This window comes from Furipterus horrens, unplaced genomic scaffold (genome assembly GCF_987537825.1).
Source record: "Furipterus horrens unplaced genomic scaffold, mFurHor1.1.pri manual_scaffold_4, whole genome shotgun sequence".
Lineage (NCBI taxonomy): Eukaryota > Metazoa > Chordata > Mammalia > Chiroptera > Furipteridae > Furipterus > Furipterus horrens.
The window spans coordinates 16,658,916-16,678,088 of record NW_028327174.1 but is presented as its reverse complement, the minus strand read 5'-3'; the positions used below and the strand labels follow the sequence as shown (position 1 = coordinate 16,678,088).

The window sequence follows — 19,173 nt, the reverse complement described above, 5'->3', positions numbered from 1 at the left end:
CTAGCAGGGCACTGGGTACACAGTGTGCAATCAGTCAATATTTGTTCAAGGAAAGAAATAACAGCTAAAATGTATTGGGTGCTTGCTATATGCCAGGCAGTTCTGTAGATGTTTTACGTTGTTGGCTGTGCATATCATTCTCGCCATAGCCCACGAGATAGTTACTCCATGTCCGTTTTACAGACAAGGAAGCCGAACTCAGAGAGGCCAAGTGTCCTGCCCAAGGCTGTGCCAAATGAGTAGGCATTGCACCAGAGTTCATACTTTGTACTGCTGTGCAATTAGGAAAAGAAAAAAAAAAAAGAAAGAAAAGGAAGAGAGAAAAGAATTAAGTGGCCAATGTTTTTCTTGAGAAAGGAAGCTGTGATCAGCCCAAATTAGCAGAGGAAAAGGATGGGATGGAAATAAAAAACATTCCAAAGACAGAGTCCACAGGCATCTGTTATGACTTGACGTAGGATGCCTGGGAGAGGGAAGGGTCGAGAAGGTTCAGGGTTCCTAAGTTCAGTCCCTGGGAGGTGGTGAAACTATTAAAAGAAAGTGGCGAGCGACAGGGAAGATGACAGTTGGCGTTTAGATAAGGTGCACAGAAATCTGGGCCCTGGGGACCCCAAAAAGCAGCCTGAGGAGAAGCATTTCCAAACACTGGCTCTGTCCCATCCCCTGCCCAGAGGCGCTGGGAGTGGCTCCTGGGAATCTCGAGGCTCTCCCTTTCTGTGTTTATATCGTTTAGCAGGGACAGGATGGTTAATGACTAATCTGTGTCCATGAGGCAGGGAGCCAAGGAAGAGATGCTGCTGCTGGGCCGGAAGGCCGCCCGTGATCACCCATAGCTTTTGCTTGCACCCCCTCCTCCTCCTCGCTCTGCTGTCTCCTGGATTCACCCCAACAACGCAGACTTGGATTCTGAACATTTGTAGAAAAATTGCTGGGATTTGGAGAGGAAGACTGGACTCAGAATCCTCCCGGGTCTGGAAAGTTCATCTCCGACCTAAGACAACCCGAGTGAGTACCTAATTCCTCTGGGAGTGGGGATTATCTGTCTCAATGCGATGGAGGGGAGGTGGTCCTTTCCAGTTTCTCTTTAACGTCAGGAAGTTTAGTTGATAAATAAGGGGTTAGGTTAACAGATTTTGATATAAAATCCTGAAAACTAGAAAAAGAAAAACTCTTAAAAGCAAACAAAAAGGAGCAAAAGTTAATGGGTCTAACCTGACCTTATTGAAAAACAAGTTGTTGACTGTATCGAACAATTATTTAGAAATGTCTTTTTAACTTTCTGGTCACCCGGGAGTATCATTGGGGCAATACATTTTAGAAATGCCTCTGCTCTGATTCCATCGATAATTTGACTTGGACAGTGTTCTATATATTTGATGATCTATCGAATCCTGTTGTGGGTTTGGGAATATTGCTAATGTCAGGAGACTTGGAAACTAGGCATGGCACAATGTTTAAGCTATGCTTAATAGAAAGAAAAGTTCTTCCTAGAAGAGTAGGTTTAAAAATCTTTCTCTTTTGACTTCCATTGCAAACTCTTTTATTGCTTTTCATTGCTCATATTAATAGCAGATGGAAATGATTTTATAAGATGGAAAGTATTAAGAAGAACTTTATTATTAAAATTGCCCAAGGTCTGAACCTACAGATAAGGCATCTCCACTCATAGTGAATTAGCAACTATGGGATGAGCCTGGATCATTTCTCTTAGTTGAGGTTTAATTTAGAAGTGGGGGTCAGTGGAGGTATGCACACGACTCAGTTTGAATTCTTTCTCTGGGAAATGCACCTAGATTTAAAGGAATATGGTGTTGCCTTAGAGCCACCTCAGGAGTATCTACAAGTGGGATGCCCTGGTTGGTGGCTCGGTTGGTTGGAGCACCATCCCATATACCAAAAATTTGCAGGTTGGATCCCTGGTCAGGGCACGCACAGGAAGCAATAAATCTGCGTCTCTCTCTCTGTTTCTCTCTCTCTCTCCCTCAGCAATAAATATATCCTTGGGTGAGGACTTAAAAAAATATTACAAGATGGATAGAGAAAGAAGTTTCGGAGCCATCACTACGTTTCTAGCTGTCATAAACACCTTCTTCTTTGTCACCTCCCCCACCTTCAAATTCTGGCCCTGTGCCATTCGCACCGTGGACTTTTCTGTTTTGCTGAGAATGTGGCAATATGGCTGATGTAACTCCGAGGTGACTGATAAAGAGCAGGCCAGAGGCAGCACTCTCTCGTCCTGAGACCCTTCCTCAGGACTCGCATCCCTGTTTTCCACCACACACCTCCGCCCTCGCCCCCCAGCTGGAGAGGGAAAGTAGTGCAATCCTGGTTCTTCCTCTTAGATCTGCCAGTTGTAATGGGACACCCACTAGCTGTGAGCCCCTGAGAACTTGGGAAAAGAAAGAAATGGGGGTGCCCACGAGTGCGTGTAGCGGAGTGAACTCTGGTTGAATGATTACCGACAGGCCACAGGCTTTCCTTAGGTCTCCCGTTTTCTCCTCGCAAAAACCCTTCATGGAAGTTATTCTTATATTCGTTTTACACATGAGAAAACTGAGGCCCAAAGAGAACAAGTAACCTGTCCATGGTCACACATTTAGGACAAGCAGGATCTGAATACGAGGGCAGGTCTCTCGGGCTCCAAAGTCTCTTTGTTGCTACTCTGATGTTATTGGAGGCTGGGAAAACTTGAAGTCTGGAATGAGGGCAGGTGGCCCAGCCTGCCAACATTTCAGCATGACGGGGGTGAGTCGTTAAGCTCCAGTACCAATGTGAATATTTGTAGGTCATTTTCTAATGACTATACCATGAGCAGGGGAAGTGGAAAGTTTCAGCACTATTTGCTTTAACCCTGAGGTCAGTGTGAAAGAGCTGATTGGAGGCTTCAGTTATCAGCATCTTAATTAAAGACTGCACGAACCCACCATGGTGCTGTGATTAGGGATGTCTGAGACGAGCTCAGAACCACTGTGGTTCACAGAGGCTATGGATTATGAACGCCATGAGAATACAAAATGCTCACGTTGTCATCAGGTGGCTAGAGAAATGAAAGAATAAAGTCTATGCTCTTTCCTTGACAGGAAGTGTTTTCCCTTCATTCTGCTCGTGGTCTCATTTTTCTCTTAAATGCTAGCAACATAGATCACAAGGAAGTGAAAAGAAATAGGGACAATTTTCTTCTTCTCAGGTATTATTTATTGTCCCAATATTTTCTATAGGCAGAGATTTAGCTACAAGGCAATACTGTATGATTGTCCTGAGTCACCAAGCTGCATGGGGAGGCAAAAGTCACCTTCTATAAAAATATCCACCTTCCCCCCTCTCTTCTCTCCCACCCGCCTCTTCTCTCTGTTATCTCCTAACCCCTTTGCCCTCCACAGTGAGTTAGTTCCTCTCTAAGCTGACCCCTTTCTGATTTTGGCAATAAAGGAATGTCTGCTATTCTTTCTCCTCTTTATAAATTTGTGTCAGTACAATGCTAATGTAATGCAACATGATTGGGAAGTGAAATATTGCACAGGAAATAAAATATTGCCCAGGAAAAAATCTTCCTCAGCACAAGAGAGCATTGTCCCTAGTCAATATATTCTTAGGTCTAATAATTATAAAAGAGTTCTGGAGACTAAAGTTAATATGCATGAATAAAAAATAAATTTTTATTAATCTTCATTTTTTAAGATAAAATTTCTAATAGAACTTTGAGATTTTGGTCCCCATTTTAAATAGATTTAGAAGACCTTTCCTGGTCCCAGTGATCCTGGGATAAGTTGAATCGTTTATACTTTAATCAATGTCACTAGTTCGAAGCAAAAGAGAAACAGCATAGCTTTGCAGTTTTAAGTCCTGGCAGAATTGTTGAACATGGTCCTCTGGGAGACACTTGTCCATGGAGAAGATAGTCTTGCTGAGGGAGTTGCAGAGCAGAGAAAAGCCCACTGTTCTGGGGCTCAGATCTTCCCTGACCAAGCAAAGAGCTATCTTCCATTTCCTAGGGAGCTGCTGAAGTTCTTAGTATTGGTGCCATGTCTACACCAGCCGGTCACTTAGGGAACAAAAGCTGACTGTGGTCCAGTGTTAAGAGGACAGGACAGAGTAATGTCATTCCAAAGTGTTATGTGGGGGATCCTTATTCTTTTAGAGTCCAGACTCTGAGGCCATGATTGGACTTTAAGGGGTCAGGAACTCTTTAACACTGTATTAAAAAAATACATGTACTTTATAGAGGATTTTTAGGGCAGTGAAACTATTCTGTATGATACTATCATGGAAAGCACATAGAATACACAACACAGAGAGTGAGCCCTGATGTAAACTATAGGCCTTGGGTGATATGATGTATCAATACAGGTTCATCAGGTGTAACAAATGTGCAACTCCGGTGGAGTGGATAGAGGGAGAGGTTGTGCATTTGTGGGGATGGGGGTATAAACCGCAAGCCCCTCTCCCAGAGAATTTGAGTGTACCTGCTTATGACATCCAATTTTTTAATTGGCCAGATGGAGAATGGGGAATGGTAGCTTCAATGCCCTCATCTCATAAAGAAAACACAAATCACAACCTTATATCTAAGTCTAAAATCTCTCTTTACCTTCCCCAAAGCTATTTTCCTCTACTTGCCTCTTTCAATGTTAACACATATAAAACCACCCAGTCTCTTCAACTTTAGCCTGATATTGGCTACTATAGATTGAGCACAGTGTATTTAGCCATTTCAGTGCTGCAAAGAACACCCTTGTGCACATGTGCACAGGTTTTCCAGGGAAGATACTTAAGAATTAGAATTTAATTTTATCTTAATACACACTGCTAAAAACCCTGCAAAATATTAAAAAGTATGCTTCCCCTAGCAGTGTATAAAAACATGTATTTCTCTACCTTCATCCATCTCTTAATATTATCAAACTTGAAAGGGTTTCACAATCTGAAAATGGTATCTAGTTATATTAATTTGGATTTTTCTAATTATTAACCAGTTCTGGATGTTTTGTATAGTTTATTGGCCACTTGAATTTCCCTTTTGGTAAATTTCCTCTTTATATCCTTTGCCAGTTTCTTCCCTGGCTTGTTTATCCTTTCTGTTTTTATTTATATGAGTTATTTAAGTATTGTTTGTACTATTTTTTGCTGTTATTTATGTTGTAAACATTTCCTTCCAGTTTGTTTCATATTCTTAGCTTTGTTAATGGTGTCTTGATTGTGGTTGTCTTGATTTTAATATAGTCAAATTTATTCTTTTTCTATTTACTTCTTGTTTAGTAAGTCTGTCTCGATCCCTATGTTCATAAAGATCATAAATGCATTTCCCTATATTTCTCTCAATGATTCCATAATTTTAAAATCTTTAATTCACCCAAAACTTATTTTTCGAGAATGATGCAAGATAGAAATCTGTATTCTGCCTGCCTACTGCCAAAGGAATAGCCCATTTTCCTGACCCTATTCCCTGAAAAGTCCATCCTCCCTTCACTGATTGGAGCTGAATTCACTAGCTACAGCAAAGAGAATGACCTATGGCTGCTCAGAACACATCATGCTTTCTTCCCATCCTATGCCTTCCCCACTACATGACTTTTGTATAGTCTAATGCCTACTCCTTCAAGACGCAATTCAAGAATCAGCCTTCCACCCTTAGGGAGACTTTCCTCCTCCTCCTAGTCACACCCCTGCTTAAAACCTGCCAATGACTTCCATTTAGAATAAAGTCCAAACTGTTTACCATGGTTGACAGGCCATATGAAAGCTGTCTACTCTTAGACCTCATCTCCTGCACTCCCTCTTTGCTCTCTCATCTCCAGCCTCACTGGGCTTTGCTGTCCCTCCAGCACTCCAAGCCCTGGTTCTTAGTACTTGCTTACCACTCTGCCTGGACCTATTTTTCCTTGACGTGGCTGACTCCCTCTTATCATCCACATCTCAGTTCAAAAGTCCACTCTTCAGAGAGCTGTTCCCAGATCACACTCTCCGACCACATCATGCTGCTCCTTACCTTCTTTATTTTCTTATTATCATTGGAAATCTTATATGTTTACTTGCACATTATCCAACTCTCCCACTTGAGTGTAAGCTGCATGAAGACAAGGACGTTTTTTTCTGCCTCATCCACCACTCTGTTTTCAGGACCTTGATCAAAGCCTGTTACCCAGCAGAGAATTAATGAATGTTACGTAAATGACTATCCTTGCTGTGTCCCTGAAGGAATTTGTACTTGCCTCCTTCACAGCAATCCCCACACTATTGTAATTGGATTTTCCCTGCCTGACTTTTCCATTTAGGCTCTTGAAGGATCATGGCTTTTCTTTTCCCTTAAGAACATTCTTCTTGCCTTTGGGCTGAATCCAGGGCTTTTTCCTGGGCATGAAAAGTTGATGTCTAGACAAAGATCACTTTTTCCCCCCTACTCCTTAGGAATGGATTACATAGATGTTCAACAAAATGTATGCTCTGCCATCAGCAACTGGTTGCATCTGAGAAAAATGCCACCAAGGATGGTGTCTTCGGGTGTGAAGAGTTTATAGGTAATCAGCACTTGTAACTTTTTTATTTTTAACTTCTGAGAGCTGAGAGTCTTCCAAGTCAGAGTCAAAGCTATTTAACTGGAATGGGGTGTTTCCAAGGTCTCTGTTTGCAAGTGGTTTATGATAAATCAGAGAAGCTCCATACACCATGAACTTCCGGTGACACACAATGTCTAAACAAGTAAAAATTGATAACCAGGAAGTGGGAGTCTGAGCTACAGTCATTAAGTGTCTTATCACATTAAAAACAAACAGCACATACCATTTCTGAAATTATTCCTGGGTCCTTAAATGAAGACTTAGGTTACAGATCATACAAATAAACATAACATAAAATAAACATTTTGTCCCTGTTTCCACCAAGACTTAAGGCTTAAACTTTCTATCACCAGACTTCTTCCTTTCCTTTCTCCTTTCTGTGTGCTGGACTCAAGTTCCACCCTTTCCTTCTCTGCAGATACCACCATGGTATGCACCCGGTCATCCCACTTTAGCAATAAATTTCCTGAATTCTCCTCCTCCTTTTACTGTTTAGCCTCCCTGTCCCACTTTTTCATTAGAATAATCTTGAAGATATTGGGTTGGTCAAAAAATCCATACGGTTTTTTCCATAAAATAAAAGATATATTTTTTATTTTCACCAATAAGTTTATTGATATGGATATTTTGAGTATGTTGGCTCTCTCCTGCATGGTAGAACATTGCTTGTTCTCAATTAATGTCTTGATTTGATCTCTATCAACTTCAACTGGTCTACCCAACCGTGAAGCATTGTCCAGCAAGAAATCTCTAACATGGAACTTTGCAAATCACTTTGACACATTTGATCAGTCACAGCACCTTCTCCGTACACTGCACAAATCCTTTTTTGTGTTTCAGTTACATTTTTACCCCTCTTGAAATAATAAAGCACAATATGCTGAAAATGTTGATTGCCTTCTTCCATCTTCAATATTAAAACGGCTACACAAAAATTCACCAATTTTGATAAGTTTTTAAAATATGCATACTGACATGACAGCTGTAACAATACAATCTAAAGAAATGTTTCAAATGATGTTAAAGAGAACTAAGTGCTACAAGAGCCATCATGCGGAAAAAAACCAAATGAACTTTTTGGCCAACCAAATAGGTTTCATCATGCCACTCAAAATTTCCAGTAGTGCCTCACTGAACACAGGTGGGGCCTCCAAAAGCTTATGAAAAGAAATTACTTTCTCTTCCAAGTCTTAAAAATGTATGTGTATGTGTTTATGTGTGTGTTAGAGTGTATGAGAAAGAATCACAAATCTTCACTGATGAGTATATAAGAAACTTGCAGATCTTTACTGATAAGGAAGCTTTTCACATATATGATTCCATTCAATCTTTTTTCATTATGAAATATTTCCAATAGGCAAAAAATTAAGTAATATAATCAACTCCTTTGAACTTACCCCTCCCCTGCCCTGTCCTGGTTAAGAAGGAAGGCATTCCAGGTGCTCTGGAAATTCCCAATGTACCTGACCAGTTACACTGCACCACTATTTTGAATGCAAATGTGACGCTTCCTTGCACGCCTCTATGGAGTACAGCAGAGAGCACAAACTTTCTCCATAAAGGCCAGCTAGTGAGTATTTTAGTCTTTGCCGACCATGTGGACTATGTTGCAACTAGTTAACTCTGTCACTGTTGCGTGAAAGCAGCCATAGATGATGCATAAACAAAAGGGCAGATTCAGTCTCTGGCAGGCTGACCTTGACCTGTGAGTCATTGTTTGCTGACCCCTGCATTAGAGTATCAACTGTAATATGTAGCATTGTTTTGCATATCTTTAAACATATACATTTTAATCAAACTGTATGTATTATTCTGCAACCTCATTCATTTGCTTAATCTGATATTTCTCAATTTATCACTATGAATACATAGAGTCCTGGTTTATTCACCTAAAGTGCAGTATAGTATTTAATTTTCTATATACTATTTCTTTACTGTGTTCATTCTCTTGTTGATGGATATTTATGCTGTTTCCAATTTTTTACTATTGGAAACAATTCAGTGAGCTTTTTGTATGTTACCCTATACATATGTGTGAAAACTTATTAATGATTCACTTTTTAATCCTTATAGCAGCCATATTATTTAAATTTTTAAACCCTTAGTAAGCTGAGGCCCAGGGTGTAGCGTGGGGAGGGGGATGTTAAGTGAATAAAGCTCCAGGTCATCCATGAAGCTATGAAAGTTTAAAACAGGGTTTCCACCCTAATCTCATGCCCCATCATGGCACTTCTGCTAGGCCGCGGCTGTTATCTATGTGTGTGCACGATACTACTCGCTGTGGAAGGGGGATGCAAAAGAAATACAACTATGATTTCTGCCTCCTAGGAGTCTACAGCCTGGTGATAAAGTGGAGAAGACACGACGGATGAGGTCAAACCCTGAATTACCATGGGGGTGGAGGAGGTAGATAAATGGCAGGAGAAGCACCCATGGAGAAGTTGGGACATATATGGGAAAAAATGCTACAAAACTGAGAGATATGAGCACCTTTGAGTAACCTGAGAGACACCTTGCCCCTAAAAGGCAAAAAGTGAATATCATAAAGATGTATGTTTTCCTACCTAAATATATGTTTGGTGCCATCTCAAATTCCCAATGAAACTTTCTTTAAAAGATGTGATACAAGATGTGATTGTTTATCATGGAGAACAAGAAGGTGAGAATGTCTTAAGATATGTAGAAAAAGAATGAATAATAATAGGAAAGGGTGATATTGGTACAAGATGTAACAGCATGATCAATGAAAAACTAAATTCAGTTTTGATCAAAGAAGCCTCATAAATCAATGTGCAAGGGAAAAGTATTTAACAAGCAATTCTGAGAAAAATTTACCTTGTAACATAAACTAAAAGTAAAAAGCAATAAAAGAAATATTTAAAAATAGTTAATATATTTAACTATATACAATACAAAACTTTTCAGGTAAAGATAAGTAAAAGACAAATGAACATGTTTGTAGCAAATATACCAGAATGTTAATACATTGAAGATACAAATCTTGTAAATCAATAAAAAAGATGAACACTTCCATAGAAAAATGGTAAAGGATACAAACAGAAAATGGAAAGAAACTACCACATATAGACAATAAAGATGTAAATTTTTTTCAGTTTCACTAATAAAGAAATGCAGCTTCATATAGCGAGATAGAATTTGTCACCTAGTAAAATAGAAAAGATTGTTGCAAATGACAGTAAGTAATGCCAACAAAGGTTTGGTGAGAAAGGGACCCTTTTTCACTGCTGGTGGGACTGTAAATTAGAAAAATAAAAAGTTATAGAATGGAACTTGGCATCTAAAAAACACTTTTCTGTAGTGTCTGAACTTTCTGCAATAGCCCTTTTATTTTAAAAATACTTTCATTTAAAAATAAATTTTAATAACTTTTCAGGAAAACAGTGCAAATTCAGCTATTTTTCATTATCTGCTCTGATCCTTTAATCCTTTTTCATATTAACATGTACATGAATCCATCTAAATAGAAATGGTAGCTTCCTGTTATCTGGGCTTTTCTTAGTAAGGTCAGAGAATTCTTCGGCTCTCTGTCTGCAGTTTCTCAAGGTTCATTATTTAAACAGAAGCTTCAGCTGTATTTCTAAGGAGGCATTCTTCCACTAATGCACGCGCTGTGGCCGTTACGTGCCCACAGCTTCCTCCTTTCTTATCTGCACGCTCTCTTCCACGGAAGATCGCATTCCCTTGTTGTGCTCTTTGGCACGAGCAGAACTGAGCCATCCTATTTGCAAGGAAAGTCTCATAGGCACTAATCGTCCGTGGTAATAAACTCAATCCAGAAAATATTTTATTTACACATTTAAAATCATAAAGTCGCTAGAACTTATTTTAAGATACAAATTTATATGCATATTTTAGTTGCAAAAAAAATAGTAGATATTCAAGCATAAAAATGTGCTATGTTAGGATAAAATGCTGGAGGGAAGTGGAATCAAGTGTGATCTCAGGGAAGGACAGGAGTGATTAGACAATTTCCAAATGTTTAAGAACACCTTCTTGTATTTCTTAGAAGGGTGAGGGAGGATATTAAGTTGCTATGGTATTTAAATTTAAGAGTAAATTAAAAACATGTAAAAATATCAGATTTAGAATTTTTCGGAAAAAATTTTGCATCTATTTTATATTTTAGATGTCAATCCAAAAATGTGTTGAGGGAGCATATTGTTTTGCAGACTTCTTGTATGGGGGTAAATGAGCAAAACTGTTCAAAGGCCACTACTGTATAGAATTTCCATTGCTTATTCTCAGCCTGTAAAATGATTCTTTATATGGAAGGGAATATTTGAAGGGGGAAAAATGACTCTAGAGCTAAGGTCTGGTGTCTCCTTGGAGTTAGTCATCCTATTGCAATTCTTCCCCCAACAAGGGGGTAAAGAGTATGAGACAAAAAAAAGACACAGAAGTGACCCTAATTAAAGAAACAATGTGTGTGGAAACAGTTGCCATATGCTTGGGACATAATAGGTGCTCATTAAATGACAAGCCAATTATGGCTAAAGCTGCCAATCCTAAGGAGGAGTTGTTAAGAGGCAAAGAAGGCCCCACCATGATGAGATGTGTTCCAAGGTATTCATTACATGTATTCGTAGTTTACCTATGATATTACTAGATTTTTTGTGAATTTCTTCTGTTATTTGTTTATGGCAGAGATTAACACACTTTTCCTGCAAAGAGCTAGATAGTAAATGTTTCTGGCTCAGTGGGCCATAGGGTTGTGCTGTAACTATTTAACTTTGCCATTGTAGGGAGAAAGAAGCCTAGATAATCCATAAACCAATAGACATGGCTGTGTGCCAATACAACTTTATTTATGAACACTTAAATTGGAATTTTATGTAATTAGCATGTGCCATGAAATATCCTTCTTTTAATTTTTTCAGCTGTTTCAAAATGTAAAACCATTCTTAGCTCAGCTCATAGGCTGCACAAAAACAGGCAGTGGTCCAGCTTAGCCTATGGGCAATAGTTTGTCAAACCCCAGGTTAAGGTTCAATGTTTCAGGGCCCTTTAGCCTATGGGTGGGCATAGCACCTGGAAGGACACACAAGGAACTGGCCAATGCAGTGGTGCTTTGGAGAGGGAAATGGGTGACGGAGCTGGAAGAAGGATCTGTTTTTGATGTACTATTTGAATTGCTTACTGTGGGCTTCTGTTGCCATTTAAAAAATTCAAGTTTCCTTTTCAAGCCCCTTCAGGAATCAACCCCAACAAACCTGATTTGAGCAGACTGCCCCTGTCTGGATTCTGAAGGGCTCTGTTGTTAGCTCTTCAGGGGTACCCACATAGTGGGTCTCCAGCCAAGGGCAATAACTCAAATGTTACAGAAGTAGGGGAATTGGACTTTCATTTGGGTAAGAATGATAAATTCTGCCCTTTGTGCCGATAGGAGAATGAAATCGTTATCTTGTGCCATTCCTTCAGGAAGAACATGCCAAATGTCAGGGAATTTGGTGGAACTAAGCGAGAAAAACAATACAAATCATTTAATTGAGCCAACATTTCTCAAGGGCCTTTTGTGTGCTAGGCACTTGAGTTGAAGGTGCCAAGTTTATGTGAATGTATAGGGGAAAATACAGTATGAGAATCCAAAATGAAGATGAGTGTACCTGGAAAATATTAGAGAGCTGTGATGTGCTGCATAAGTATGGGGAGCTTGATGAACATGACTGGAAGTTAGAGAAGACAAATATGGGAAAAGGTTAGCATGGAGGGAAACCTAAGAGTCAGAGTGCTGAAATCTCTTTTCTAAAGACCAGGGCAATCAGGTCTTAATGGAAAACTGGAATTTTCTATCACAAAAATAAGAGGGACCTTAATCTAGAACAATAGTTGTGTAAATTTTGAGAGACTTTTCAATCTCTTTATTATACAATATGCAGACACATGTATAATTTTTATACATAATTCATGTATATAAAAATATACACATAAAAATTCATTATGCATATTAAAGATTCAATTTCCCATGTCCTCAAATAGCTTGTGAGCATGAATGAGGACCTATTAATGACAACTTTTACTGACTTATTCCTCAGGACCTTCAGCTCCCTACCAGAGTCCTCCTTCACCCAAGAAATTCAGGAGTGCTTAGGAGTTTCTTCATGTTTGTTCATGATCCAGTCTGCTCTGGCCACTTATTCTGCTACTCTCTGTGTGCATTGGAGGGAGCAGTACCCAACCAGTGGTTACAGCTCCTCTGTTGGACATTCTCATGGGTTATGGTGATTCTCAGCAGCCATGGCTATTTCACAATTGCCCCAGAATGGCCCTGAGTCCTGTTGGGGTCAAAGTTCCATTGTGACATGTGCAGAGTTGTTGGAGGGTGAGGGTGGAGTTGAAATGAGCTCTTTCTCCTACTTATTGTGTTCTGTTAGAAAGGTCTTTCTTATACTTCAGTGTTTCCAAGCTTCATTTTTATTTATAACTTTCTCCCTTTTCACACCAGTGTGGCAAGAAGGCCTCTGGAATCTAGTATAGGTTGGTTAACCCTGTGCTACACTGAGAATGACACGTTCCCCTGATAACTGTGGCTTTGCTTGGAAGTGGAGGTCATGGTCCCTGGCTCCCTCTGACTAGAGAATGAGTTTTCTTCCAGTAAGCACTTTGGCTTACTGGACAGTAGATCTTTGTAGGGCCGTGCCATGCCAGTGGTTCCCCATATGGGCCCAGATATGTCTGGATTCCCACAGTGGACACAGTTTGTATCCTTTCACAGGAGATGCTCACTTTTTATAAATTCTTCAATCTCTAGCTAGAGTCTTTTCATCAATTGAGAGGTGTCCTAGTATTGCCTATCAAAACAAGATGTCTACAGGTAGGGTAGATCTTACTATTGATTAGGCAGTTCAGTGTGTCACTAAGTATTATAATCTGGAAAGTTCACTTAAAACATTATGGCTCCTGCTAATAAAATGCACGATCCCTAAAAAGATATGGGTTCTTCAATATCAATGAACAAACAAAAGAGAAACAGACTCATAGACACAGAGAACAGACTCATGGTTGTCAGAGGGGAGGGGGGTTGAGGAACTGGGTGAAGAAGTTGAGGAGATTGAGAAGTACACATTGGTAGTTACAAAACAGCCATGGGAATTTAGAACACAGCATAGGGAGTATAGTCAATAATATTATAATAACTCTAGGTAGAGCCAGCTGGTACTGGAAATAGCAGGGGGAACAATTTGTAAAGTATATGATTGTCTAAATATACAGTTCCCCCTGGCTGGTTTGGCTCAGTGGATTGAGCGTCGGCCTGCGAGCTAAGTGTCGCTGGTTCGATCTTCCAGTCAGGGCACATCAGAGAAGGAAAACTCTGACTCCAAAAAACCTCCGCTGCCTTGCGGCATACCTCTTCAGGGGAAAGGCTAAGGGAGTAAACCCCGACAGAAAATCCGGAGCCGGAGTCCCTAAGGCGGTTTGACGTTGTAGTCAACACCGGCAACTCCTGCGGCGCACCTGAAGCCAAGCTGTATTGACTCCGTCTTTCCCTTGGATCCTTCAGCTGCGAAGAGAGGGGGGGTCTGCTGCTTGGGCAACAGCAGACCCTCCATATCACCCTGCCCAGGCTCTGTAGCTTCAGCTTCACTGGAGAGGACACTCCAGCGTCATCGCAAGATGACGATTCAACACGGGAGGAGACAGATACCGTGTCACTCCCGAGTCGGACTGCACAGCCATTCTTGGCGGTGCAGATAGACTCTTAAGAAGCTACACCATCGTCTCTCGAGACGGACGGCTGCCGACGACGACGAAATATACAGTATGGTCCTATGCTATACCACTGAAACTAAATCAGAATAATACTGAATGTAAACTATAGTTGAAAAAATTTATTTATTTATTTATTTTGGGGGGGACCCCTGCTCTGTAACAATTTCCCCCTCTCAGACTTAAGACCCTTTATAATCTTATAAAGGACAATGGGTGAAGGTCTCCTGCTCCTCTAGCTGCTTCAAGCTGGACATGGTCATCATTCTACCTACACTTGGGTCCAGAAATCCCTAATAAGAGGAAAAAAAATTTTTTTTTCATCATCATCAAACCATTTATTATATGAAATTTTTTTTTAACTTTTAATTTTTTGGTTTTTCAATTACAGTTGTCCCATTTTCCCCCATTGCTCTCCTCCACCCAGCCCACCTCTTCTCCCACAATCATATCCCTCCCCGTTGTCCATGTCCATGAGTCATTTATACACGTTCCTTGACTAAACCCTTCCCTTACTTATCCCCCTTCTCTCCCTCCCCCCTCCCCCCTATTGACTGCTATTCTGCTCCTTGTCCTATTTAGTTTGTTTGTTTATGTTGTTCTTTAGTTTCCTGTATTAGGTGATATCATACAGTATTTTTCTTTCTTTGCCTGGCTTATTTAAAAACTGTCCTTGAAACCACAGCCTCCCTCAGCTGCTTCCCTATCTTGACTCCTTTTCACACTTGACCTCTGTTAGAGCATCCTAATTTTTAACTTCATCAACAGCTTTGAGTACAGTATGTAATTATCTGTTTATTTGTGTGATTATTTCCTAATGTCTCCATTCCTCATTGAGCTTGATATCATAAACTGTGTGGGATTTTTCCTTTCATCATTTTATCTCCAAAGGTCCAGCACAAAGCTTAGTGCTGAATAAGGCCTCAGCAAATGTATTTTGAAAGCATGAATCAATGAATGAATGCAGCAGCCATTGTTTGGTGACTACCTTCCCAGCGGCCGCCTGCATCTGCTCCTCACTTCTGCTTGAATTTTGCTGAATGAGAGAGAGAGAGAGAGAGAGAGAGAGAGAGAGAGAGAGAGAGAGAGATGAATAGTATGAAAGTTCTAATGAAATAAACATTAGTTCAAAAAAAAACCCTATATTCTCTTCCTGCGTAGAAAATATAAATAGTTATATATTTGTAAACAAAGTAATTTCCTTGTGGAGAGAGGATAAAAAGTTTCAAAAATCACCCTCAGAAAACAGCCTTGGAAAGAGGTTCTGATAGCACACATTTTTATTATTTGACCTTTCAAATTACTTCTTCAGGGAGGTAGAAGACATATTGGAAGGAAGAAAGGAAGGAAAGAAGGAAAGAAGACCTAGGGATATAACTAAGAGTGAACACTACTTCTCTTGGGTTCTTGGATTAATTCTGGACATCTCCTCAGGATGAAACTTCAGACATTTGGGTGAGATTTTCCATTATTTTTCTATTTATCATAACTTTTTTTTATCCCAGATAAATAAATGGCCAAGGTAGGCCATGAGAATGAAAATGCAGATCTCTTAAATTTTATCTAAAATGCAAAGATAAAGATCTTTGGGAAATACCTTCTGAATTTTTGATTTGCTGACATAGTGCCTACTCAACTTAAGAAAATTCCAATAGAAAGTGATCTAAAATTAATTTTGTGTCTGTGCAAAGAACTCACTGTTCAACTTTAGAATAAAATTTAAGATATTAAGTCATTGATTCAAGGTCTTTATATTTGTTTCCGTTTTTCTTACATGTAAAAGAAATAAAGACAAGCAAAATGTCACCATGCTTTCCCCAAATCTCCCAAGTTGAAATTTAAATGAAAACATATGATATTTTCCTAGATAAATTAGAGAGTATCTATTCCAAAATCACATAGACTAGACATGTATAAATCCAAATTAGGTGTAAAAATGATAAATATTGAGAGCAAATACATACAGAAAGGCCATGGCAAATGTCAAAAGGGAGCTATTCACTGTTTTGTAAATTAGGTTGCACTTTCCCTCCGCCTGTCTCTCTCTATTTTTTTAAAGTATATTTTATTGATTATGTTGTTACAGTAGTTCCAATTTTTTTCCTCTTTGCTCCCCTCTGGCAAGTACTGCCCCCCCTTCTCTCCAGCAATCACACCCCCCCTTAGTTCATGTCCATGGGTCATGCATATAAGTTTTTTGGCTTCACCCTTTCCTATATTATTCTTAATATCCCCCTGTCTATTTTGTACCAACCATTTATGCTTCTTAGTCCCTGCACCATTTCCCCATTTCTCCCCCTCCCCCCTCCCAGCTGATAACCCTTCAAATGATTCCCATACCTATGATTCTGTTCCTATTCTGGTTTGCTTAGTTGGATTTTGTTTTTATTTTTGAGATTCAGTTGTTGATAGTTGTGAGTTTGTTGTCATTTTAATGTTCATAGTTTTGATCTTCTTTTTCTTAAGTAAGTCCTTTTGACATTTCATATAATAATGGCTTGGTGATGATGAACTCCTTTAGTTTCACCTTGTCTGGGAAGCACTTCATCTGCCCTTCCATTCTGAATGATAGCTTTGCTGGAGATAGTAATTTTGATTGTAGGTTGCTTTTCATCACATTGAATACTGCTTGCTAGTCCTTTCCTGCCTGCAAAGTGTCCTCTGAGAAATCAGCTGATAGTCCTATAGGCACCCCCCTATAGGCAACTCTCTGCCTCTCTCTTGCTGTCCCCAGGACTCTGTCTTTATCTTTCACCTTTGGCATCTCAGTCATGATGCGTCCTGGTGTGGTCCCCTCTGGGTCCAGCTCGCCCGGGACCCTCCGTGCTTCCCGGACCTGTATATCCATCTCCTTTGCAAAACTTGGAAAGTTTTCCTCACTTTTTTCAATTCTTGCTTCCTCACTCTGCACTGGTTGACTGTTTTTTTCTTTCTTATGTTCCAAATCATTGATTTGAACCCTGGTTTCCTTCCCTTCACCATTGGTTTTGTGTGGATTTTCCTTCGTTTCACTTAGCATAGCCTTTACTTCTTCTCTTATGCGTTTGCTGTACTCAAGCATATCTGTCAAGCCAGTGAGCATCTTTATCACCAGTGTTTTGAATTCTATATCTTTTAGGTTGTCTGTCTCCTCATCTGTGAGGTTGGCTATCTCCTCATCGCTTAATTCTCCCACTGGAACCTTGATCCGTTTCCCCTTTTGGGGCATACTTATCTGTCTCCTCATCTTGACAGGCTCTTGTGTTTGTTTGCCTCTGTGTCTTAGGTAGAGCTGTCGCTCCTGTTACATTGTAAGGCGCAGAGCCTTAGGTATTCATCAGTACAGGGCGACTCATTTCACAGTGTTGTGGCGCTGTATGTGGGGGAGGGGTCCGAGAGGGAACAATGCCACCAGCCCAGCACTCGCCCCTTTTCCAGGCACCTCTCCCACTTCCGCACCAGACTGGCAGCCCTGTAGCTACAGCCCTGGCTGTCATTCCCAGAGTGGGTGGATCTGCAGATGTTCTAGGAATGTGGGGGCCCTATAAACAAGTGGACTCTGCTGAGAGACTGGCAGTTTCTGCCTCCGCCCCAACTCCCACTGGTGTGCACAGTCAGAAGCAATGAGGCTTGATTTTCTCCGGTGCTGGGACCGTGAGCTGCAAGGTCTGGTGAGGAGCTGGGAATGCTGCCCAGGTGTCCCTCCTGACTTTTTAAAATGTGTAACTGTGCTTACTGCTGGCCTGCTGTTGCTGCTGCCACTGCCGCCGCTGCTGCCAGCACCACACCGCAACCTCTACACCCCAACTCCACCCCCCTGACCTGTCTGGATGAGTATTTCTTCTTTATATCTTCATTTGTTGGACTTCCATGCAGTTTGATTTTCTGGAACTTCTGGTTGTCTCTAGTTTTGAGGTAGTTGTATTTCTTAGTTGTGGAGGGAGACACAGCGTGTCTGTCTATGCCTCCACCTTGGCCAGTAATCCCTCTGCCACTCTCTTAACCATCTACCCACTCTTCTCTAAACTCCATATTTGTTTATTTGCCTTTCAGGGTGTTTTTTTGAAGACCACAATAACAAAGGTGCATTCTCAAATAGAAAAGTTTGGATGGGATCAAAAATGAATCTAATCCAACATTCTCACTTACCTGCCACGGATGAATTTTCTCTTTCTGACAATTTATTTGGTAAGTCATCAAGTTCATTTAAATCTATCAATAATACAACAAACCACAATCTGGAAATGCATGAAAAAAAAAATACTTAAATGATGAGTGCAACAGAGAGTCTAGAAAATGTTTTTGTTCCTTCTAAGACTTCAGTAAACGTTAGCTACTATGCAGGGAGAGAGGGAGATAGAACCTTGGATTCATTAAACCTAATGGTCCTCTCTTTTATAGATAGAACAGCAAGGCTTGTCCAAGGCCATGAGGCTAGATAATTAACAGAGCTGGAAGTAGAAACAAATTCCTGCTCTAGGGCTGAGTATAATCCTATTGCAGCATGTACTAAAGGATGAAATCATGATTCTTATGGTTTAATATTACACCTATTAAAGGCTGTGGTTACTTAGGTTATAGCTCTGCAGTAGGTTTTCTACCCACCCTCCTTCCCATGCTGGGGGATAGATGGCACAGTGCCAGGATTAGTCATTTAAACTGGCTTCAGGACAAATTGTACTAAGTTGTTTCCAGTAGATCTGTAACTAGATAGTGCCATAAAATGATATATTGCTCCACTTTATGCGTTTGTGAAAAAAAATCTCATTATAAAGAGTTTTAATTGGGAATATCAGCAGTCAACAGGGATAAATTTTGGGTGGGACAGGGAAGCTTTGTGCTACTCTTAAAATAATTCCCTTTTGCATAATAGCTCTGTTAGGAGAGATTGGTGTGGGTCAGTTGGTTGGGCTTC

At 40.2% G+C, this 19,173-nt stretch overlaps 1 protein-coding gene across 3 annotated transcripts in view; it reads left to right on the top strand.

Moving 5' to 3' along the window:
- Positions 1 to 789: 789 nt before the first annotated feature.
- NR1H4 (nuclear receptor subfamily 1 group H member 4) overlaps positions 790 to 19,173 on the top strand; it is a 69,941-nt gene continuing 51,557 nt past the window's right edge. For 2 of the 3 annotated variants that reach the window (XM_090275365.1, XM_090275363.1), the window contains exons 1-3: positions 790 to 1,005; positions 15,592 to 15,734; positions 18,312 to 18,446. In XM_090275365.1, the coding sequence (XP_090131491.1) occupies positions 18,368 to 18,446 (79 nt within the window). In that variant the 5' untranslated portion in view covers positions 790 to 1,005; positions 15,592 to 15,734; positions 18,312 to 18,367. The remainder of the gene's footprint in view (positions 1,006 to 15,591; positions 15,735 to 18,311; positions 18,447 to 19,173) is intronic. The other variant, XM_090275364.1, reaches the window with a different exon arrangement.